We start from the raw sequence: 24219 nt of genomic DNA, 5'->3' as shown, positions 1-24219 counted from the left end.
TTCTCCCGGGCGTCGCTCGGCAAGTCGCTCAATAAAAACTTGGTATATGTATATATACAATGTATGCGTGTGTGTGTGTGTGTGTGTGTGTGTGTGCAGTTTCCTGGATGTTCACCCCCCCCCCCCCCCCCCACAGTGTAATAAATCACCGTTTGTGTACCATGTTGCGCTTAAATGTGTGTGTTCACAGGACGGAGGGAGGGGATGAGGGGGTGGGATGGGGTGGGGGGGGGACGCCTGCCACTTTATCTTAGCCTGTTTTTATCAGCAGCTCCCGCCTTTTATCTGGCCTTATCTACTGCCGTTGGTGTGTTTGTGTGAGGGTGTGAGTGCCACGCCGCCTCCTCTGGCTCTCTGTCAGACCTTGTTGACCTCCCAACCTGTGTCGGCTTATCTCCCACTTTCTTAAAAGCCTCGGTGTTGTCTGAGCCCCGGCCCTGCCCAGCTGGGGGGGGGGGAATCCACACTCGCCCCTGCTCTCGCCGCTCTTTTTTTTTGCTCTGCAGCCTGGCCCCTTTATTCATTCTCTCAGCACACACACACAGACATACACACACACACACACATACATACCAGTTCCCTTAACTATATAACCCTTATCCCTAACCTGGACCCAGTTGTTATTTCTAACAACTAATCAGTGAGATTTTCATATAAATATCACTGATTGATGTAACACAGTAGTGATTCAACCTATAGCCAGTTCATGAAAGCTTTTAAATTTGCTATTCTAAACAATGTGATGTGTTTTACGTTTCTGTTTTTGTGGAATGGTAGCACTTTACCTTACTTGTAAGTTCTGGTAATAACAATTTGTTGTTATTATAATGTGTCATTTTTCATTTAAATGCCAGTAAGTAGAGCGGCTCTGTACACTTAGCAATATTACCCCAGAGTTATTACCGGAAATTACCAGCATTTAACTGAGAAATTACCATATAAATACAAATAGTTACTCGTTAACAGAAATTACCAGTTACTTTCTGATCATTTTTATACAATTACACAGTTATTACCCAGTAATTACTGTACTGTAATGTAAAGTGCTACAGTTAATAAACAGAAGAAGAACTGGGTAGTTAGCATGAGCAGTGATAGCCACCATGGCTGAACAGACAAAGAAAAGAGAAACTCAAACAGCATCAACAGAAAATCCAAGGAAAAAAGACGTCACAGTGCTGGACACACTGTTTGATTGACAGGTGATCTCTGGGAAGAGCAGAGCAGAAACACCACAGCAAGTGCTGAGCACCAAACCCCAAACCCAAGTCCTGATCCTAAACTGACCAAAATGTCCTCACTTTGAAGGTCTAAAATTCAATATGGCTCTCACAAGGACAGAAGATCACACACACACGCACACACACACACACACACACACACACACACACGCACACACACACGCACACACACACACACACACAGGTTTTCACAATCAGAAATACAGATAGAGCAGATGTGCAGGAGGAAACACCATACAAACATAAGAGTTAGATGTGTGTGTTTGGCAGTGTGCATAACCACAGACATACTGTATGTAGAAAAATATACCTTTGTGTACTGTGCATGTGTTGCTGTTGTATCTCATGTATTCCTGTGTGACCTGCAGCTAATCAGATTGAGCCTAATGCCAGTGAGTCATTAGACTACCCTCTAATACTGTACCTCCCAATTACCTCAGAGTGTTCATTTGTTGCTTACCCTAACAGTCTGTATCAATAATGCTGGATATGTTCTGCCATTAACGCCAGCCTAAAGCGCTTATAGTGAAATATCAGCGAAGCAACAGAAAATATCTGCAATGAAATTCATATGCCAGTCCAAGGCCTTTATTGGGCTTTATGGCCGTCTCCCCTCCTCTTCTCCACATGAGAGCAAAATATGGTTATTCCAGTAGAGAGAAGTGTATCATTTTTATTGCCGAGGGGCTTTTGTTGAACCAGGACTATAAAGCTCACTGGACTTGTGAAAGCAGAGCCTTTTTCTGAGGTGAAAGGCTCCATTTCTACCTCTTAATCGATAGAAATGAGTGGTCTTAGCTGTAAGCGGATCGTGCTTTTGTGGAATTTTAACCGAGTGTCGTCCTCCCCCCCTTCCCCCTTCCCTTCTTCTTTTTTCTTCTTACTCCTTCCTCTTTCCCCTCCTCTCTCTGCCCTCCTGCCATTGTCCCCTCTACCTCTCTGTCTTCTCTGCAGGTTTCGGCTTTGTAACTTTTGAAATTGAGGATGTGGTGGAGAAAGTCTGCGAGATCCATTTTCATGAAATCAATAATAAAATGGTGAGTGGCTCCCCTCGCCTATCAGAATGCCGAAGACGGGTCTGGATTAATATTTGATTTTCTCCTTAGCGCAGCGGCAACGGTAGTGGTGGAAACTGATACTGGGCTGGTCAGTATGGGGATTGGCACACACACACACACACACACACACACACCACCTAGATGTTGAGGGATGAGGGGGGTGGAGGTCGGCGGTGTGTTCAGTGCAACCGATCACCGACCATGAAATTGTGTGTATGATCCCGAACCACGCAGAAGGGCAGAACAACCTGGCCCTACCTCTGCCCCCATGTCCCATTTCCACGCCGGGATGCACTGCAAATCAGGCCGGAATGACTGGCCGTGTCTGAAAGTTTGTCATTTTAAGAGAAAAAAGTGCTCCAGTTCGGCCCCGATGCCCACTGCGGCACCGGGGGCCGAAGAGGAAGAGGAGGTCCCTTAACCCGCTACCCGATCTGTAGCTCGAATGCCTAAATGCCTAAATCATTGTCCGGTTGTTTTTAGGCCAGGGGCGTGGAACGGCCCTAGCTGGGACGGCAGTTTCATAGAAGCGAAACTGATCCAAAACCATTTCCATGAACATCTCTAAACCATGTACTGTACTCTGCATGGTCAACCATAGACCTGGAACTACCAGGCATAACATCTGAGTTCAGTGCCTCAGAAATACCTTTTTGTCTTAGACCTACTCACTAGGCTTGGGCAATATGTAAAAGTCTGCGATACTGTCCCGCCAAAATATCGCGATATATGCTATTATGGCGGGGTAATAAACGGCACATTTCTAGTGTGCGGACTCTGTTTTGTAATAATGTTTTTTTTTGCGGTTTTTTTCAGTTTTTTGGGGGGACAAAGCCAAATTTTTCACTTCCGAGTATGATTATTTTTGTTTTTTTATTCAACATCGCGGGAAATATCGCAGTATTCACGAAATATCGCAAAATACGATAACATAGAATATCGGCCCAAGCCTACTATTCACCAGTATAACGCTGTAACACTATAATGGTATTCCACACACCCGCATAAATACTCACTCACATAGAGACACTTTAGAATTGAGCAAGGAGGATGCACCTCATCTTCTTTAGAATCTATAGTTAATCAAGGGGGGCTTTTAAAAATGTGTCCATCCTGAGGCTGTCGCTCCCTCTCATTCCCCTTCAAAATATGCACTGCTTGCCCACACACACACACACACACACATTTGCATCCCACAAACCCTCTCACTGTCCCGTTGTATCTCTAATTGCAAGATGATCTCACCCTGCCGCCCATGCAAGCTTTTCTTCCCCAGGTCTTATTGTTGTCACTGAGTCAGCATATACCCCGGCCTGCCATCAGCCAGACAACACGGTGTTACAGACAGGGTTAAGAAGCCCCAGACCCGCTAGCTATTGATTTTCACATGATAGCGCATCACATGGTTTTATTGTTTGGGGAGCACACCAGTGCCGGCCATGATTTCTTTATTTTAGTCGATTTCTCCCCATGGAGACCCTCCTACCCCCGTCCTCCTTCCACACCGCTCATCGACTGGCCCGCATTAAATTGGGCTACAGGGGAATTGCATGCATCGTTAACACCAGTAGGGGAGGGCAGGCGAGAGAAGAGTAATAGAGAAACGGGGAGAGAGCGAGGAAGAGAAGAATGAGGAAATACGGGGTGGAATTCCACCCTTCGCAGGCATTAATACCGAGTTCCCACTTGCTCTGTAAAGGAATAGCCGTATTTTTTTAATTTGTTTTTGTTGGTTGCTGTCGGTGTGGACTAGTACAAGCCCCTATTTCCCAAAGGCATTGTGATAATCCTCGTGCACTGGCCTGCAGTGGAACCCAGATACTGTTAGTGCTTGGGCTGTGCAGGAAACCCAGGCTGTGTGGTTGTTTATGAGTCTGCTTCTCTGTTAGACTACATAGCGTGTAAAAATACTCAACAACCAATAGTTTACTATGAAGCGTTTCAGAACAAATAGTCATATAGCCTATTTAAAGTTTCAGAAAAGGAGGGATAGGAGGGCTGCATTGGCCAGTTTTGCGGCATGTTTTGGTTTTCCCCTTCAGAACTGATAGTGTCTCCTCAATATAATAATGTCTCTGGCCTAAAACCAACTGTTTGTTCAGCTTAAGTTAGCTGACTCAGTAGTGGGTGGACCTGGACTCACACCACCACTATCTTGTTTTTTCAGATAGGCTATTTCTCTAGCCGCCTTGTTGTATAATTAAAGGTTAAATGTGTAATATGTCTGCTTTACTGAAGCATAGGCTCGTAAATATCAGCAGAGATTCCTGAATGGTAGTGAGGAAAACAAAGTGAACGACCCACGGCAGAGATTTCTGCATTGAACAGGAGCAGGCCGAGGCTGTGTTGTTGTTGTTGTTGTTGTTGTTGTTGTTTGAAGGCCTCCTATGCCACCCCCCAAAACACTAACTATCTTGACTAGTTAGCCTTCTAACTAACCAATAGCAAAAATAAGTGGCTCGTAAATAGCAGTTCCGCCATTAGAGCACCTTGCTAGGAAAATGGCCTACACGTTTTTGAATTCATGATTTTGTTATTGTGTTCAGCGTTCAGCCTTTGTTACGGCTAACCTCTGTGCTGCTTGCAGAGAGAATGCACATATGAACACATAGACCCTTTACACATTGTTTCCAATTCGCCACGATGGCACCAGCTGTGGTTGCTAAATTTGTGATGCCACTGCAAAGCCTCTATTTGACTTGTTCATTCCCACAAAGTTGCCATAATTGTGTCAAAAATGCAGTTTATGATGTCTCCTGGCCTTGGAAGCATCCTGCCAGTAGCCTAATGCATCTGGCAGCAGGCTTTTATAGCCACCATTTCCGACCTCGCCATCTGTGCCCCTTAAACCCTCAACTTTTAAGGGTGACTTCAGTCATCAAATAAGGTCATCTTTGCTCCTTCGGTGGCTTTTTGTTGGAACCGTGACCTTTAGGTGCCCCCTCTCTCTCTCTGTAAGAGATGCCCAGGCTCCGTGTGAAGAGCTGATTGTAGATTCAGTGGAAGGCATGTGTCGTGAAACTGGCACAGTGCCTGGCCAAGCCTTCTGTACTATTAAACATTCAACAGTCGTTCCTTTAAAGGCAGAGAACCCAGAGCCAGATTGAGTGGGCGGAGAGTCGGAGAGGAGAGAGACGGGAGAGTTAGCAGTAAGGATGGAGGGGGAAATGATAAGTAAGTGAGACAGGGGCGAACAGGGAAGGAGAGATGCCTTGGCTGATGGCAAGGATGAGGAAGCGGAAAGAGAGAGGTAGTGAAACAGCCAGAGAGAGAGAGAGAGAGGGAGAAGGCTCTCGGACATCCACTCCGTTCAGTGTTCATCTTCCTGACAGCGCAGGCATCTGGAGACGCACCGAGAGCAGAAGGAGGGAGGGAGGAAAAAAAGAGGGGAACGAGGTGATCGAGTGAAAATCCCCCATATAGAAACCTGGAGAACTCTGTTTTTTTTCTGGGTTTTTTTTTTTACTCTCCGTGTAGATATCTGTTCCCTGAGAAGAAACTAGGGTAACTGTTTTATCAATGTATGTCAGTAGCTGTTACACCTCAAACTGCCACTCTCTCGCCACCTCTAGCATTCATTCACTCGGTGCACTTGGTTGAGATGAGTGAACCCCCATCCGTCCGTCCATGTTGCGTAATCCGGAAATCGGAGAGATAAATAGATTTGTTTTCTCGACTCTTTGACATACACATATACGAGCACACAGGTAATGGGGCCCACTTTTGACTGTGAAGGAGAGAAGAGAAGTGTTGATTCTGTTAGTGGAGAGGTGTATTTATATGCAGGCCGTCTGTTGGTTACACATGCATCCACCATCTGACCTGGCATCCAGCCTCCCTCTGGGACGGCAGCCGGGCTTACAATCACCGCACTCTTATACAAACACGTCTTGTCGGGGGGGGGGGGGGGGGGGAGCACTCAGCTGGGTCGTCCTTCGTATGCAGAGTGTGTGTGTGTGTGTGTGTGTGTCCGCGGTATCACACACTCATTTTTTTTGTCTTTCACACATACGTGCCTTAACCATTACACAGACCTTGTAGAGGATGGAAAACAACACAAAAAATTAAATGAACAATAACTTAGCTATTATTCACTTATATGTGTGTGTGTGTACGTCAGTGGTTCGAAACGTGGGGTCCGGGGACCACCAGGGGTCCTTGAGGGCATTCCAGGGGGGTCCCCAGCAAATCGATGAATTGTTAAACGTCATTATTTTGTCATTTTAGAATGACTATTTTGATCGTAGTTTCACTGTTATCTCTCTACCTACAATACAGATAGTCATGGAATTCTGGACAAAATCATATCTGACGATAAAAATATTCTCAGATTTGGGTCTGAGAGACAAAAAAAATCTCATCAAATGGGGGTCTGTGGCCCCAATGTGGACTAAATTAGGGGTCCTTGATATGAAAAAGGTTGTGTGTACATCATACATCAACTATATACAGTATATATGTAGTATTGCGATATTACATTTTGGATATCGTCTAGTCGTCCTACCTACGTCCCCGCAGTGTCATCGGCACATCAGCCGTGCCGAGAGGGAGGGATGGAGGGATGGAGGAGAGAATTCTCTTCCATCCCCTTCACTGGGCCGGAGCTGATGCTACGCTACTGTCGGGTGACATTGACACAGCCTGAGCAGGGGAGGGAAGGCTCGCCGGTTCCTGGGTGCATAAAGGACAGAGAGAGAGAGAGAGAGAGAGAGAGAGAGAGAGAGAGAGGCACAACCAAGCCACATAGACGTGATATAATACCAGTAGCTGTTGAAAACCTTTTTATCCCAATTAAAACCTATCATGAGTTGATTTTTGCCTATCTTGATGCAAGCACTCAACGCCCTGTGTGTGTGTGTGTGTGTGTGTGTGTGTGTGTGTGTGTGTTTGCGGCCGCATCATGCGTGCCTGTTTACCCACAGCTCGACGATGTTTAAGAGTAGGTTTGACTAATGGAAGTGAATTGTGATATTTGAAAAGATTACAGCCATTCAGCCAGCTGTAATGGAGCATGCCATTGACAAAGTGCTCTTTTAAACCAGAAATGTCAAAACACATGGATGGGGAAATTTACTGCTTAAAATAGGAGCATGATCAAAGCAACACATCAAAGAGAGAGGGAGAGAGAGGGAGAGAGACAGAGGGAGAGAGACAGGCAGACAGACAGGGGGAAGAGATTGAGAGAACAGTTTCCTGCACATAATTGCCCGAGCCAAAATGGCAAAAGCAGCAGTTGGGAGACTGGTGTTGTAAAGCTAACTGGGTTTTATGGCTCCCTAACTGGAGTTGATGTTACACATAAAGAAAAAGAAAGCAATAAAGTGGCGAGGGGAGATGCAAGGAGGTGAGATGATAGGAAGGGTCCTGAGGTGGGAAGGCACTCTGCGTCACCCCAAGAGACCCCTTTACTGCTCTGTGGCAAGGGCACACACACACATGAAGAGCAGTACAGATGCACACACACACACACACACACACACACACAAACACCTTTTCTTACCAGCACTTCCCTACAAAGTACAGTGGTTGTGAAAATTAGATGTTCTCTTTAGAAGCATAAATAGCCCCTGACAGCATTTCTCTATTTTTCAGAAGGGGGGGTAAAAAAAAAAAATTTCTGCATCAGCCCAGATCACTGTAACTGTATTAATAATGTATAGGGGAGGGCCACCCCGTCTCCCCATGTAATCTAATTCAACTTACCATGAATAATGCCTGGGTGTTAAGTTCAGAGTGCTCTTGCCTCCAGGCTAGGAGCAACTCTCTCTTTCTCTCTCTCTCTCTCTCTCTCTTTATTTTCCTCCCTCTCTCTTTACAAATGGAAAAGATTGTAGCCACTGAACCTTTCCCATGGCGGTCTAGATGGATGCAGGGGCTCAGCAGCCGGTGGTCATAATGCTTCCCCGCCATTAATAGGGGAACAGAAGAGCAGAAGTCTGAAAACGAGGGATGTGGCGGAGGGTAAACACATACGACACTCAGTTTAGCGCCTTTTTAGGCTGACATAAATCTTTAAAATGAATATTCACAGGATACATCATAGTATATCAAAGCAACAGGGAGGGGACGATATGCTTATCTCAAGATACAGTTCGATACACAATATGGGGTTTGTGATTCGATACAACCATGATAAGATGTAATGAATAAAAGTCCAATAACTACAAAGTATGACTGCAGAATATGTATTTCTGAGCCAAATCTTTCTAGCGATGGCATTGGCTCGCTAGAATGTAAACAATTTCAAAATGTCATTACAAAGTGCAAATAATATAATTTGGATGGAGAGCTTGTGAAATTGGTCAAGCCGTCTCATTTGTGATTACTACAGCAGAATAAAATGGAGCGATAATATCACGATTCATTTTTCTGCCCCACGATACGTATTGTCACATTTTTGTATCGCGATATATTGAATTTGGATATATCGCCACATCCCTACAAAGCAGTGTAAGTTATTGGAGGATCTTTTAAAGCTGCACTAAGCAAGATTTTTATGCTAAAATCCATCTCATCAGCATAAATCACAAAGTGGGGCTGCAACAGAGAAGAGCGTCCCATCCCCACTAATTGAGACGCTGTAGATTCAGCCTTATTTGCCCAAATTAAATTCCAAGTATGGTCTCTGGTGGAAAATCTTCTCCACATACACAAAGTGACCAACCGAAACTTCAGAGTGAAATCCCAAAGTGTCTCCTAAACAGCAGTGAACAGCACTCACTCGAAGAAGAAAACATTTAGTTTACCGATGTCACCTTATAGGATTTGTGGGTAGTGAAGTCCTCCAAATCCAAACCTCTCACTGCTATTTGGGGCTGCTAACATGCAAAATTTCCTAGTGAAGTTTTTCGGGAAAAAAAAGCCTAAATTAATAATTTTCAGAAAATTAAAATGTATTTTTGTTCATATTAGTACTTGCTTGTGTTATGATGATCACCGACTGAAGGTCATAGTTTACCCACCTTTTTATTTATCACTACATCACTTAGTAGTAGTAGTAGTCCATGCTTAGTAATCAGCCAGATTTGTGCTTTTTAGATACAGTGTAAGGCAGTGGTTCTCAACGTGGGGTCCGGGGACCACCAGGGGTCCTTGAGGGGGTTCCAGGGGGTCCCCAGCAAATTGATGAATTGTTAAACTTCATCATTTACAAGAAGTTAAGACAGTTACAGAATGTAGAAGAATGACTGTCATAGTTTCACTGTTATCTTTGCCTACAACACAGATAGTCATAGAATTCTGGACAAAATCATATCTAACAATAAAAATATTCTCAGATTTGGGTCCGAGAGACAAAGGGGGGTCCATGGCCCTAATGTGGACTAAATTCAGGGTCCTCGATATGAAATGGGTTGAGTCACTGGTGTAAGGAATGCTTCCTTACACGGCTACATGGTTTCTTCCCTCATTTTGAAGGATGAAATGCACTCACAGGTTTGATCTAGGTTTGTAGACTGGGCTTAGCTGAGCTTATGCTGTCGTGTTTTCAGAGAGCTAATGATTTGTTTCATTGTTGGGGCATTATGGATGATGTGTGTAGAACAGAGGTACACAGCCTCCTATATCAGTGTTGTCTTACCCCACAAGGGAAGTCACTAGGTTAGATGGAATAATCATAATACTGAAATTCTCTACCAAAGCTTATTCAAAATATTAAGTCTGCATATGCACATATTCAGTATTCTCTCATTTGTTGAGAGAATTGTATATCTCAACCAGGAAATTCCAGCAGTTTTACACAGTCAGTCTAATATCATTTTCACCTTGCTGCATGCTCTGCTCATTATGACGGATACAGCAGCGGTCCCAGTTACACTGGAGCTCACTGGCCTGTATTAATGACTTGCCCAGTGGCTGTGTTTTTTTGTGGTACAGTGAATTTCATTGTGTTACTGTGGGACAGATGAGGGTCGATGAGTCATTCGAGCAGCTCTGCACTGCAGCTACTCAGCACAACATAGAAACAGAGAGGGATGGGAGGATGGCTCAGTTGTGTGAACTTCCCTGTCACACAGACTGCGTTCGTGTTTCATGGACTCGACCTGGCTGAATAGTAGTTGTGTACCCGATTAGTTGTTGAAAATGTGTATAAGAAAAAAAGGACTTAACAATTAGTCTCCTATACAGGCAGTTTTCCTCCAATAAATTCCAGATGTTCTGCTAGTCACACATGTACTGTATATCTATAGTGACAAGCCGCTATAAAGGAAGCAGAAGAAATTTGCTTTGTGTCTGCACTAAAGGGTAAATACACCCTAAAACAGCTATTCCTGGGTGCATTTTCTTGATTGGTGGTGTATTTTGTCTTATTCCCGTGGTTAAATGGCTAAACATAGACGACGTGACATCATGCTGATATTTTCCAGCACAGCTACAATGGAGTTTAATAGGAGGGCAATTTTCAACGACTTAAAACGTTAATGGCAAATTTTTGGTTTTGTAAGGGAGTAAGCGGCTCTCGCTTTTTCTCGACTGGAACAGTTTTCTCTTGTAACTAAAATGGATACAACAAAAAGGTAAATTACAACACTTCATCACCAAATAACTGTTGGAATGCATTGAACATCACACATTGATGATATATAACAGTGTAACAGAGTGGAATGTTCCTTTAAGGCAGTGTGTCCATTCTTTTCACATTCCCCTTGAGACCAAAATGAGAAGCAGTCAAATACCTAGCCAGCTAAAATGGCATGTCCTACTCTTCATCTTCAAATAATATGGTGGCTGCTTTGTGTCCCATTCCCCTAGCTGGTAGCGAACACCAGCCCTGGTTTCTGGGGAGAATGTTTATAGAAGCAGACTCGCTGCCTGAAGCAGAAACACACAATGTCTTTCTCAATCTGTGTTCTTGTTGTGTCCTCTATCTGATGTAGTTTCCTATGTATTACAAGTAAGATTTTAAAATAAAAGAACGCTATGAACATAGGATGGATAAAGAGCCCAGAAGTTTAATTGCCAACTTCTTCAGTCCATCTCAAACTTGAAATATGCTCTCTGTTCTTCAGTCCATCTCAAACTGTAAAGATGTTCTCTGTCCTTGTGTTCTTGAGAAGTTTATTCTCTCTAAGACAACTTGGAAGAATGTTCTCCCCAAGGACTTGGACGCCATGGATTTGATAATCCCGTTAATTGTAGTTATCGGCAATGTCATCTATAGGAGCTTGCAGGACCTCAATACTGTGGAGAAAAATGCCATTGCATGCCTTTGCTGTAGGCTAGGATATCTGCTTTCTGTAGAATATTGATCTGCATGTGTCTATCATATGTCTTGTGGAGTGTATAGAAGTTGTTGGAGCAACTTGTCTGGAAAAGAGATTGGCAGTTGGTGTCATAAACCCATGTCAGCTTTATTTTTGTATCCTTGACACCTTTTACAAAGCCTGAAAAAGATTCTCCTGTAAGTACATAGATGCTGAGCATGTGCAAATATCACAGCTGTGTCAGAGAACGGACCTCGTTACAGTTTGTTTTCTATTTAATCTTCATCATATGTATCACACAGATCTTACACTTGATCCAGAATCGTCTTACCTAGGACAAGTATTCATATTTGAGAGCAGAAATGTAGCGAGGCATTTACTTGCCACACAACAGCCTAATACACTTCTATGGTATGGATTATCAAGGAGTTTGTCCTATTATTCAACCGCATAGTAATTTAAATCAGTCCAGGGCCGTTTGGATTACTCTACTCCGATTTGAGGTGTTTATGATAATTTAATTTGGAATTAAAGTAAATTAGGACTATTAAAGGGATTATTGGGCTGGTTGCAAATTTAGCCACTCTTGTTTTGCACATCAGTGCTTTCAGAATCCTCAGTGTCGTACTACACCAGAATTCTGCATTTTCCCACCTCCTCTCTCTCCCTTTTTCTGCCTTTCTCTGGTCTTTTCAGCCCTGTCAGAGAGGGAAAGGGCTTTATCTTAAACAGAAACAAATTTGTTTGTTTTCTTTTTTTTTTTTTTTCCCATTTCAAAAAGGAAGGGGTGAGCCAGAAGAAATTGGCCGACCAAAGTCCACCCAGGTCACCAAGGCTGCAAGAAAACTTATGTGAAAATGAAAATGAAAATGAAATGCTGACCATTAAGTCTTTTACAGAAATTTCACTGGAAACTGTCCAAGCTGATTATGTGCTCCAAGCCTGCATCCCGTCACCTGTTCATTTCTCTTTGAACTGAACTTATTTGGTTTTAACCATTGCAAAGTGTGTTGAGACCATGTCGATAAATGCACTTTAAACTCCAATAAACTTCAACTTTAACTTTGGGGGCAAATTTGGGTTTCTTGTTTTGAATTGCAGATGGAAAGTTGATAATATAGGATAATGACAGCAGTCCAGGTTACCCCGATAGCTCCTAGCATTTCATTTTCTGGATGATAAAGGATTTAGTTTCCTACAGCTGAGATGGGTTTGCCTGCTGTTTTCTGGACCTTGGGGTTTGCATGTTAGAAAAAGTCATGGCATTAGAGTGTCATGAGAGAGTCACCTTAATTTTTGATAGGTCTGTGTGCATATCTGCACACAGTCATGCATTTTTTATAAGTATGATGTGAGCACTCACCAGGGGATTGAGCAGTGGAAAGGTCAGTGAGGAGGTAGTATGCTGCCTGGTTGACTGCTGGCCTTGCTGACTGACTGACTGACTGCCACCTGGGGGGTTTCTAATTGCACCCTGCCAGGTGGCACAGGCCCACCCACCACTCTCCGTCTGCCCTCGGGGCCAGGGGGTGGGTGGCTCTGCCAATCTAATGCCCACCCACTGAGAGACATTTACTGATGGCTGACTGCCTGTTTGTCGATCTGCACACTGTTTAGGCCTTGTAAGGTATTAGCAACCATCTTGCATGGAGGGGAACTCACATGCACACCAGTCTCTTTCTGTGCAGGCTCACAAAGGAAGGCGCAGACACACAGACGCACTCTTGAACAGACGTGTTTTCCTCCTTCTTCCCCACCCCGATAATGATGCCAGCCAGCCGGCCAACCAGCCGGCCAGTTAGCCCCTTCACCTATGCTCCATTAGCTCAGGGCCCCTCCTTCATATTTTCATTAAGAGTGGAGGCACCTCATCAGTGCTGAATCCCCATCTGTAATTAGTTAAGTAATAACAGGGGACACACTGCTCAGGCCTCTTAAAATGGCCCATTGCTAATGATGCCACCCCCATCATAGCAGGCGTCTCCATGCCCATTAGCAAGTGGGCTCGGGCCGCTGCTGGGACCCCCAGAGCGCCCACCCCTTGCCACTTCCCTGCACCCACTTGATTGGGAAATAATTGCAGCCCCCCTCCCAGTCATTTCCAGCACTGTCTATTGTGTTTAATTAAACAAGAACTTTGAAGGGTAAAGTGGCCTTTGCCACGTTGTGTTTTTCCCTCTCCGGCATATTGATTGGGGTGTAATGATGATATTGGCAGAGCCATTGAAACAAAGGCTCTCTGACCTTAAGCAAATGGCCTTGGCGCATTCCAGGACAAATTAGTGTTTCTGATATGCTCCCTGATAAAGGCAATGACAGTGATGTAGGGGGATTGCAGAAGTACAAGGGAGGTTGGTGGTGTGTGTTAGAGAGAGACAGAGAGACAGAGACTTTAAGGGGTGGTGGGCTGCCTATGGGCATGGTCGGATGTTGAGAAAGACATGAGACGACGAGCTACAATGTACAACTTTACTCCTTGAGGTAGGAAGTGTATTGTTAGTCCCGCCCTCCTCCCCCTCCGTTGGTCAAGTTCCCACTCCAACATTTGACACTTGTCAACACATGATGAGCCGTCTACCTTGAAGCAGCATCTAGCCAGATGCTGATGTAGCCAGCGTCTGTAAAGTCACCTCAGGCGCTGAAGAAGCAGACGGTGAACGCAGCCAGGCATCTGGAATGTTTAGCTTCGCTGTTCTTTCTTTCCTCCATTGTTGTGGTTGCTATGACTTCCCTGCTCTGTGGCCACTAGCCTCGCCTTGATAGCCACAACCGGCTCACCGCTGGCCATGCCCATAAGATTCACCCAAAGCAAATGGTGTACGCCCCAAAACATCCTCAACATCACTTAAAAGTCAGATTCAAGGATTTAGGCATGCACACACAGGGTCACAGACAGACTGATAATGTATAATATATCTTATTTATTTATTTATTGGTATTTTAATGTCAAAAGTTGTGTATGGTAGAGCTTTAAATAAAGGTTCAGTCCAAGCAGAAATGAAAAACACCGCTGTGGGTTACATTCAGAAACATTGTTGTCTTTGCTCTCCTCACTCCACAGGTAGAATGCAAGAAGGCCCAGCCGAAAGAGGTGATGTTCCCCCCGGGGACGCGAGGCCGGGCCAGGGGCCTGCCGTACACCATGGACGCCTTCATGCTGGGCATGGGCATGCTGAGTAAGTACACTGAGTATGTGTGTGTGTGTTTGTGCATTTCTGTCTGTGTTGTTGGCATACATGCATGTTTGTGTGTTCATGGAAGTTTTTCTCAAACCAGCTTGGAAACAGTCTTTAAAGTCTCAGTGAAATGAAAAATGACTTTTTCACCTTGTTAGCTCATGCTCCATTTCATAACATACACCAATTTAACAATATTTTTTTTGTGTGTGTATTTTTATGTCAAAATCACATTGGAAAACAGTGCATTTTAGTGGTTATTTTATTGTGTGCCAGTAGGCGTATATAAAAATGCAATCCCCCCATCCGCACCTCCCATCATATAAATGTAATACAAGGCTTCACAGGCATAGAATCGGTCCGTTTTTCTACCACTGTGCAGTCACCACCACCACTCCATCATCGGCGTGTAACCATGACACTGACTGAACCTCAGACGATGACATTTCTGTCTTCCAGGAGCTTTGATGTCAACTGTAAATCTCCCATAGTGTGGGCAAAGTGGCAGTAAACCTAGACGCCACACTGTAGGGCTGACAGGCAGGAAAACTCTGTGTGTGACTTCCACTGATGGAGCAGGATGGATTTAAAAAAACATTTGTTTGCGGAGATCAGCATCAACTTTTGTAATTTGATTGTTAACATTTTTATTTTAAATATTGATATACATTGTAAAAAAGTGGAACTATGCAAAGCTGAAATGTCTTAGTGGAACCTATGGCACAGACCAGCCAATGGAAGGCTTCTGGTGTCATTTAAAAAAAACCCTCTACCTCTCTCTGAAAGTGAAGCCCAGTGTGGTTCAGTGGACAGCACTATGGCTCCATCCTGCTATTTCTACCAGCCAGGGAGACGGAGCTAGCCAAACTAGATGGCGGCGTTTGCACTGAGACAGTCTCGGCCCTCACTGCCAACGTGATTGATAAAGATATGCGACCAATCAGCCGAGGGCAGAAAGCGATGTGATTCTTTTCTCCATAATTAAGCAGTAACATACGAGAGGGAGTGCTATAACGTGGTTATCGACACCAGTGTGTTGCAGTTGTAGGAATGAGGCAGCAGCCTGACAGCATCTACAACATTTTGACAATAGTATCAATCATTAAACAAAACGAATCCCAAACCGATTACTTTAGCTGAGCTTGGGCTTGGGCTGCATCTTTGCTGTAATTTTGTTACGCAAGGCTTTCCAAGCAGGAGGAGCAGCTGGCTGTCAGATGCCAACGTCCAACTCATTTTACCCATAAAACCTTGTGTTTCGGGGTCGTTTTCTGTCGTTGGTTCGAATTGCGTTCTCACTCCTAACGAACCGCACCACAGGTCACATGGAACAGGGCTGAGATTTGCAGGCATCTCGGTGTGGTTCTTTGAGTCTGAGTCGCATCGTTCACACCCGCACAAACCAAATTAATACTAACTGTTCCAGAGTGTGAATACGTGTGTGTGTGTGTGAATGCAACCTTAAATTAACTCGTGCAGAAGAGGTACAGCAGCACCACTTGGCAGAGGTCTTTGTCTGCTGGAGTGCTTGACACAAGAGGAGAGGAAGTTCTACAGATTGATGCTGCTGTCAGATGCACAGAGGCAGGCAGGTACCAACCCCCCCCTTATGGAGTCATGGATTCCACCAGAGAGAGAGACAGACTCGGCCCCCACCCCCCACCCCTCCACACACACACACACACACACACACACACCTCACATCTCGGCTCCTCACCCTTTGTGTTAGTGACAAGAATTAATTAATGGAGAGATTGATCGGCTGCCGAAAGCAACTGGAGCAAATAAATCGTTTGATGCTTGGCGCCCAATCCCAAATGCTGTCGGCTAATGGGGGCTCGGGAATAGGTCGGCCACGCCCGCTATTTGGCTTCATGAAGCATCATTCCTCACAGGGGGGGGGGGGACCTCGGCATCAAATATGCCACTAATACTCAGCCACACCACCCCTGTCACACACACACACACACACACACACACACACAACCCTGACCCCCCGACTTCCAACAGAACATTACGGAGCCAAATAAGGGGGAAACTTAAATATTATTAAATTATGAATAAGCGATTTCATCTGCCTTGGTCTTAAAATGCCAGATAATAGGATATGGATATAGAGTTCCATTTGGCTGAGTGAGTGGGGAGGCTGATTTGTCAGAGCTCCAGTGTCTTTTGGTTCGTTCATATTCTTCATACTCAAAAGCCTCGACTTTGTAGTTATCGACTGTCAGTTCCAGCTCAGCACCTAGTATATGTATGCTGTATATGTAAATTAGTTTATGGTAACACTTTACAATGGATTTAGTCCAGTGGATTAACATTTGTATGAATTTAGGTGCAAACAAATCAATTTTTTTTATCCCTCATTTATCCAGGGAAAGGTGACAGAGCTCCATGCATTTTCCCTTTAAACCTGCAATAAGTGATATCAGACCTTATGAGGTCTAATATCACTGAAACTAGTATGTGCTATGTGGATATTTCATTGAGACATAATTATATAAACCAATATCCACACATGCGGGCCAGCTGTGTTGCTGTGTTCACCTCTTTTCTAAAGATTGTTGTCGAAATCCCCTCCAGAACGAAGCTCCTCCTTGGTTAGCTTAGCTTTAGCCTTTAGTTTTGTCCTTAGTAGGCCTCCGTAGTGCAGTGTCTTTGCTGTGCTTTATTTACTACGGTGGCCCTGAGGGTCAAAACACAACAACATTTCACAAAACACAACATTTCACAAAACACAACAAAATTTTTTTTTTTTTTTTTAAACTAGCTTGGCTCCTCCCTCGCTGTTTAAAAGTGGTGCTCTCCCCCTCCCATCCCTGAAAATATTCTCATAACGGCAGAATCGATGAAGCGAGGGAGTAAATTTTGTAAACTTGCTACCTGCCTCTTCACTTGTCATTGTTTGTAACACACATGAGCTTCAGCGGGAGAAAGGTATGTCAAAGTGAGACTGGTAACCGGTGACACTTCTCCGTAGGTACGGTTAGCTTAGCTATTAGCTTCGTAATGTTGTCCTTTGTAGGCCTCCGTAGTGCAGTGGGCATACTGTATATGGCTTTATTTATGAAGTTGTTGCAATCTCTATCACCCTCTAGTGGTCAGAAAATGTTGCTTATTGTGGCTTTAACACCCTGCTTCACATTCATACAGTTCCGCACTGGGAGCTGCCCAGTTAGACGACTGTTCTACTGGCTTCCTGCCCACATATTCCCAGCCGGTCGGGGGATTCAAACTGGCGACCATCCCATCACAAGCCAGCTTCTCTAACCATTGCCTTTTAAATGTCAAGAAAGGAAAGCAGAGGGCAGAGAGAGCAGGGCCTGTATGAACCATCGGAGCTAATGCGAAGCGTCTTATCTAAATGAAATTCGAAAAGCGGGACAGCGAAGACGGTCCCGTTTGGCAATTTGCATGAAAACGTACACAGAGCTCATTACTTAGGGAGCGGTAATTCCTTACATGCCGAAAACTCATTAAAGGGCCTCTCCCGCGCTCCTTTTTGTTTACGGTGCCTAATCAAGCTATTTATCTTTATTGTGTCGAAGAGAGTCGCATGTATGTTTGCTTGAAATTAATACGCACTTAAGCTGCTCGCAACCACACATGGCTTTAGCAGATGGATAATTGATTTTAAAGTGAATGTGAACTGTTGAGCCATAAAATAGGTACATTAGCATGCATATTAATTCAGGGTGTTGAGAGAAGGTCGGGAAAAGCAAGCCAACGGGGGCAGATAAAACCACAGGCTTTACTCATTGAGAAGATGGGCAAATACAGCAGACGAGGCTTGTAGCGACTGATAATGTAACTCCCAGATAATGTTAGAACTTGTAAAAATATAACAATTCCTTCTCAATGAGTCAAAAATACAATGAAACCTGTTCTGTAATTGTGTTCTCTGACTATAATACATTATTATATTAACAGGCAATTATTACATTATAAGGGGCGTAACTTTGCTTAATTATTACAATATCAGTCTGAAGATGTTACAAGTTCAAGTTTGTTATATAGCCCTTCATCACAAGCGTGTCTCAAAGTACTTTACAGAGAATAAGCCTAACTAGATCTAACTGAGCAACAATCAATCACAGAAGAGTGATGTAAGACCACTGGGACGGCTGAGCGTGCAATAGGTGACAGGACAAATGTGATCAAATGTGTAATATGATCAAATTTTCTAGTTCTGGACATACAGTGGAATGGACAGTAACATGGACAGTGACATAAGAGAAACGGATGAGGCAGAGAGAGGCAAAATGTCCACAGAAACAGCACTTGTGTTCAGAACAAGGAAAGACACACAGACAGCCGTACATCAGGCAGACAGACAGACAGCAGATAGAGCAGCCTTATGCTGGGTTCCCAATGGCAGATTCCTGTGTTAATACTGCATAAGCTAAGGTAGGAGAAGGTAGACGTTGCTGTCGTAGGTCGTATGACTGCAACAATAAATAGGTTTTGAGATTTCTACAGAATTAGTGTCCTTAATTGTAAGAGGGAGTTGGTACCAGATATAGGGAGCTTGGTAGGAGAACTCCTTGGAGAACTGCCTTCTGATTTTTTTCTTGATTCCAGGGACAGTAAGGTAACCAGCGTCCTGCGATCGGAGGGCACGAGGGGGAATATAAGGGATGATGAGGTCGGATAAATATGATGGTGCAAGCCCATGTAACGATTTCTATGTTAACAGAAGCACCTTTAAGTCAGACCTGGCTTGGATGGGGAGCCAGTGAAGGGAGGTCAGGATAGGTGTAATGTGATAAAATTTTCTAGATCTGGTTAATCTTCTGGCAGTATAAACTTTGTGTTTATTTCACAAAATGTACCCCCTTTTTTTTTTCATTTTAATTTTAATTTTTTATTTATTTATTTTTTCCTTTCTGACACCATTGTTTTATTATGGCCCTTGTCTGGAGGTAGGGGTGGGGGGGACTGGTCTTGTGGGATTATTACTTGATCTTATTTGTTTTTTATATCCTTGATACTTCAATTCTGTGTTTTCTCCTGTAAACTGTTCTGTGTCTGAGAAAAAGTCAATAAATAAATTGTTTAAAAAAAAAAAAAAAGAATCAGAAAATTTGGTACACAGAGTAAATAAAGTATAAGAAGGACAAAAAAAATCTTCTGGCAGTAGCATTTTGATGAAACAATAGAAGGTATTAGGGTTTCGGCATGAGCCATATTTAGCAAAGGATGAATTTTTGCAATATTGCGAAGGTGGAAAAATGCTATCTTTGTGATATCCTTGATGTGAGAGTCGAATGAGACAGCCGGGTCAAATGTAACGCCAAGATTTTTAACTGCGGGACTCCAAAATTTAAAGTGACATCTGCGACTCGAGTCTGTTGTGTTTTAGGGCCAACAACTAGAATCTCAGTTTTGTTGGTATTTAGTCGCAGGAACTTAAATATTTTTTGACAGCAGATAGACAGACTTCTAAGTTTGTGAGTTGTGAACAGTTATTAGGCTTAATGGGTAGGTAGATTTGGGTATCCTCCACATAATAATGAAATTTATCACCATGGCTTTGGAAAATTTTGCCAAGAGGTAGCATGTAAATGGAGAAAAGCAAAGGTCCTAGCACTGAACCTTGTGGTATGCCGAAGTTAACTTCAGAGCATTTAGAGATTATGTTGTTGTGTGAAACACTATGCGTTGTATCCAAGCGGCTAAAACCACAGATGAATTTTGAAGCCAATACTGAACTAAACTAAGTGGTGGCAGGCGGCAATTCCTCTAAAGAAGACTCCAAACCCCCCACTCCATGCAAGTCAGTGGGACCACAACCCAACTTCTCGCAAAGATAGAAAATACATTTTTCTTCTAAATATATTCTAATGCCCTTATGCCGAATTTCACCTTTGTGAGAGTGGTCTCGTTGCTATGGAGAGACCTAAAGCCAGGTTCAGACGGTTCAAAAAGAACATTGCAGTAGAGATAGCCAGTTAATTGGATAGCTACATGATCTGCTTATTGATTACAAAACAAAAATACAACAGGTTTCTATTACATTTTCAACTCATTTAGGGGGACATTTTATTACAATTCAGCAAATTATTATACTGTATTACCCAATATTTATTATATCAGAACACTCAGTACCTCTGCCATGTTGATTTTTCAAACACACACACAGACACACACACACACGTTCTCCACAGCCTCAGGTTGGTATTACCGTTGCTCTCATATTGAACGTGTCTCAGTCCTCGTGGAGCCGATCTCCCCTCAGAGAGAATAAATCAGTCATTTTCTCAGCTGATAAAGAGAATCTCTCTCTCCCTCACTCCCTCTCTCTCTCTCTCACACACACACACACACGCATACACTCTTGGTGACATGTGTTTTACACTTCTCTCTCACATCATTTCCAACTCTATTGTCACACATCGAGCCTGCTCAGCCACCAGGAAAACTGTCTGACAGATGAAACGCTCACCGCTCTCCTCGCTCCCCAATTCGAGATCCTCTTTATTTCAGAAAGCCACGTAATGTTATACCACAGGAGTCTCTGTGTTTACACACTTTCACTCCCTTGTGCATATAGGATGTGCGCCGAAGCATGCGTTCATTTATGTGTGTGCGCAAAGGCGGCTTTGTGTGTATCTCAAATGACTAGCCTAACTTACTGAGAGAATATGTATGCATGATGAATAAGTGTCTGTGTGTGCTCACTTAAAATTGTACAATGAAACAAAATGTATGGATTTGCTCCTGTGTTTGCAAATGTGTTTAATGCAGTGTGTCCAAATTCCAATATTTCTTCTGTATTTATTTTCTAACTGTAGTGGTAGGAAGCATAAAGCCATAATACTTACTGAGACCATTTAGCGTAAAAATGTAATATTTTTTTGCAAATATGTTTAGCATGCCAGATAACGATATTACCGTGTCGGGCTGGCATGGTAGAATACATATAGGGGAAACACTGACATATACAGTATGCCATAACTTTCTATCGGTCCTGAATGTCTCCCACCTATTTAAGAAGTTATCAGTTTGTTCACCTATTTATTTTCTTAAACGTTTTACAAATTGTGGTGGAGTATGCTGCTGTCAGAGTAGGGTACCTTGTTTTTAGGGTAAGGTATTTATACAGACCCGCATGACGCCTCTTTCACATATTGTGGGCATATAATGAATTTAACACGGAAAATGGAAATAGGCTACACATTTCTAACTAAAGCTGCAATAAGTGAAATTTTTGGACCACTAGAGGGTGAAAGAAACCGCAACACATTTGTAAATAAAGCACAGCAAAGACACTGCACTACGGAGGCCTACTAAGGACAAAACTAGCAAAGCACCGTGCATTAAGGCTAAAGCTAAACTAACCCAGGAGGAGCTTCATTCTGGAGTGGAATTTGACAGCAAGCTTTAGAAAAGAGGTGAAAACAGCAACACAGCTGGCCCACATGTGTGGATATTGGTTTATATCATTATGTCTCATTACTTGAATGCAATACTTGAGCTAAAAAAAAGTCATTTGAGGTCGAGATTACAGCAAGTATACATTTCTCTCTTTCCTTCAATCTCAACTTTCCTGGTTTAAAAACACAACACATCCTTCTGATCGATGTGGCCTGAATTTTTGTCAACATGACAACCCTGCTGAAAACCACTAATAGTCTGATGCCTTTCTTCAAATTCATCTGCAAAAATGAGTCATCTCAGGGTCAAAATGGAAGTCAGAAGCATTAGCATGAGAAGTCAGCATTGTAGGCTGTCGACACTGCATCGCTATCACATTCAAAATGCAGAAATTTTATACAGACAGATTCTATTAAAAGTGCGCTGGTTCTAATGTACTAAAATTAAAATTTACTATCAAAGTGTACTGTGCTTCCTGGTGGCCAAATATAGAACAGCAGCTTAAGTTCAACTTAAATTGGTTCCATGCTATAAAAGGTATAAATGAATAACTACTCCATCAAGAAAGTCGGCCATTTTTTAGTAATCTGGATGTTCACTTACGTAGTTTCCTTCACACTCAGTACACACACACACACACACAGACACACCCGCAAACTCTTGGGCCAGCTTGCTAAATGTCACAGACAAAGCTCTGTGTCATGTACACTTATCCTCAGTAGCTGACATTTACTCCATTTTAAGAGAAAAGTCCACAGTAGCGGCTCAGCCCATTGAATCCAGTGTGGCTGCAATCACTACTCTGTCAACAATAGAGATTCAAGGTTCAGTACTTCAACTGAAGCCGAAGTCTGTGGGGGTCAGAGTTGTCTAAAAGATAAATAAATGCACAAAAGAATTTCACGAATGTATATCACGATTCGTAAATAAACAAGGATGATTCACAAATGTATTGTCCTGTCCATATACAAATGCCACCCAACTTGAATAAATGTCAAACACATAGCTATTGCCCCTGTTCACCAGTTGGATGCCACTGGACACACTGCTGGCACTGTAGGTAAGGACAAGTAATTAATCCTATCAAAATAGTTTTTTTTTCACTTATCAAGCTTGATCTGGATTACAACAAGGCTCTAATAACAACTAACAAAAGAAAAATAAAATCTTCTAATACCACGAAATGTGCAAAAAATCAATGGCTGTCGGAGCGAACGTCCTTTTGAACCACTGTTCCACATGTTCAGCTTTAAAAACCAGGATTCGGATGTGTTGTTATTTTCAACCGCAGTCAGGCATTACAGATAGATTTTACAATGTTCTCGTGGTCCTTGTAAAAAAAAAATATCAGCTTGCTCACACATTGCTCGCCCCATATGTTATTGAACTCGCACCAAACCTGAGCCTCACAGTGGGAGTGCCAATTGAAATAGAAGGCAGTGAAAATGTATGTTGTCAGATGCTCGCTGCGAGCCGCCACTGTCAATTTCAAAAAGCCCACTCTCTCTCTCTCTCTCTCTTTCTCTCGAGTATTGTGGCCTCTATTTGTTTTAGGATGTGTTATTTGGACCTATCTGTTGTTTGTGTGCTCGTGCTGTTGCGGAAACGTTATTCTGCGCTTCAGTTTTCCACCGAAGCTTCTGGTCTTCCCTGACACACAGACACACACTTTTAAAAGGAATAAAACGGCCATTGGAGCAGAGTGAACAGTTTGCTCATCTGCCTCCTAGCCGTGGTGTTTCTTCGTCGTCCAACCTGGCAACCGCCCCAGCTCGGACAGCATGCGTACTGTTTGCCATCCCACTCTAACCCCCTATCTAATCTACCGCCGTGACCAGGACGGGCTCCAACAGATGCAGCATGGCAAACACTGCTGATAGAGTCATTTCACTTTTAATAAATACACACACACACGCTTAATAAACACACTTCCTTCTTAAACTTACTCTTAAAAAAACAAGTGAAAACCATCTTAATGTTAGTTACATGCTAAGCTACAGCTGTAACAAAAATCAAATTAAATCACCGATAATTGTTCACTAGTACAAATTAACAACTAACGTTGCTGCCAATGGTGACAATAACAGTGGGGATGAGGGTGTCTGTTAGCATTACAAACAGCGGGGGCCAATACGCTGGTGTGATATTCTCAACAAAGGATTAA

The 24219-nt window shown here is 43.2% G+C and overlaps 1 protein-coding gene across 1 annotated transcript in view; it reads left to right on the top strand.

Moving 5' to 3' along the window:
* Positions 1 to 1609: 1609 nt before the first annotated feature.
* The window catches only part of LOC139657993 (RNA-binding protein Musashi homolog 2-like), a gene marked incomplete at its 5' end in the record, with an annotated part of 90684 nt that continues 68074 nt past the window's right edge, over positions 1610 to 24219 (top strand). The window contains 3 exons of the mRNA XM_071535993.1: positions 1610 to 1633; positions 2196 to 2278; positions 14564 to 14678. Of these exons, the coding sequence (XP_071392094.1) occupies positions 1610 to 1633; positions 2196 to 2278; positions 14564 to 14678 (222 nt within the window). The remainder of the gene's footprint in view (positions 1634 to 2195; positions 2279 to 14563; positions 14679 to 24219) is intronic.

Source organism: Centroberyx affinis, unplaced genomic scaffold (assembly GCF_046629955.1).
Source record: "Centroberyx affinis isolate AG114_WGS23_722 - 3 ecotype Tasmania unplaced genomic scaffold, CSIRO-AGI_Caff_v1 ptg002808l_1, whole genome shotgun sequence".
NCBI lineage: Eukaryota > Metazoa > Chordata > Actinopteri > Beryciformes > Berycidae > Centroberyx > Centroberyx affinis.
This window is presented reverse-complemented; position numbering and strand designations above follow the sequence as displayed.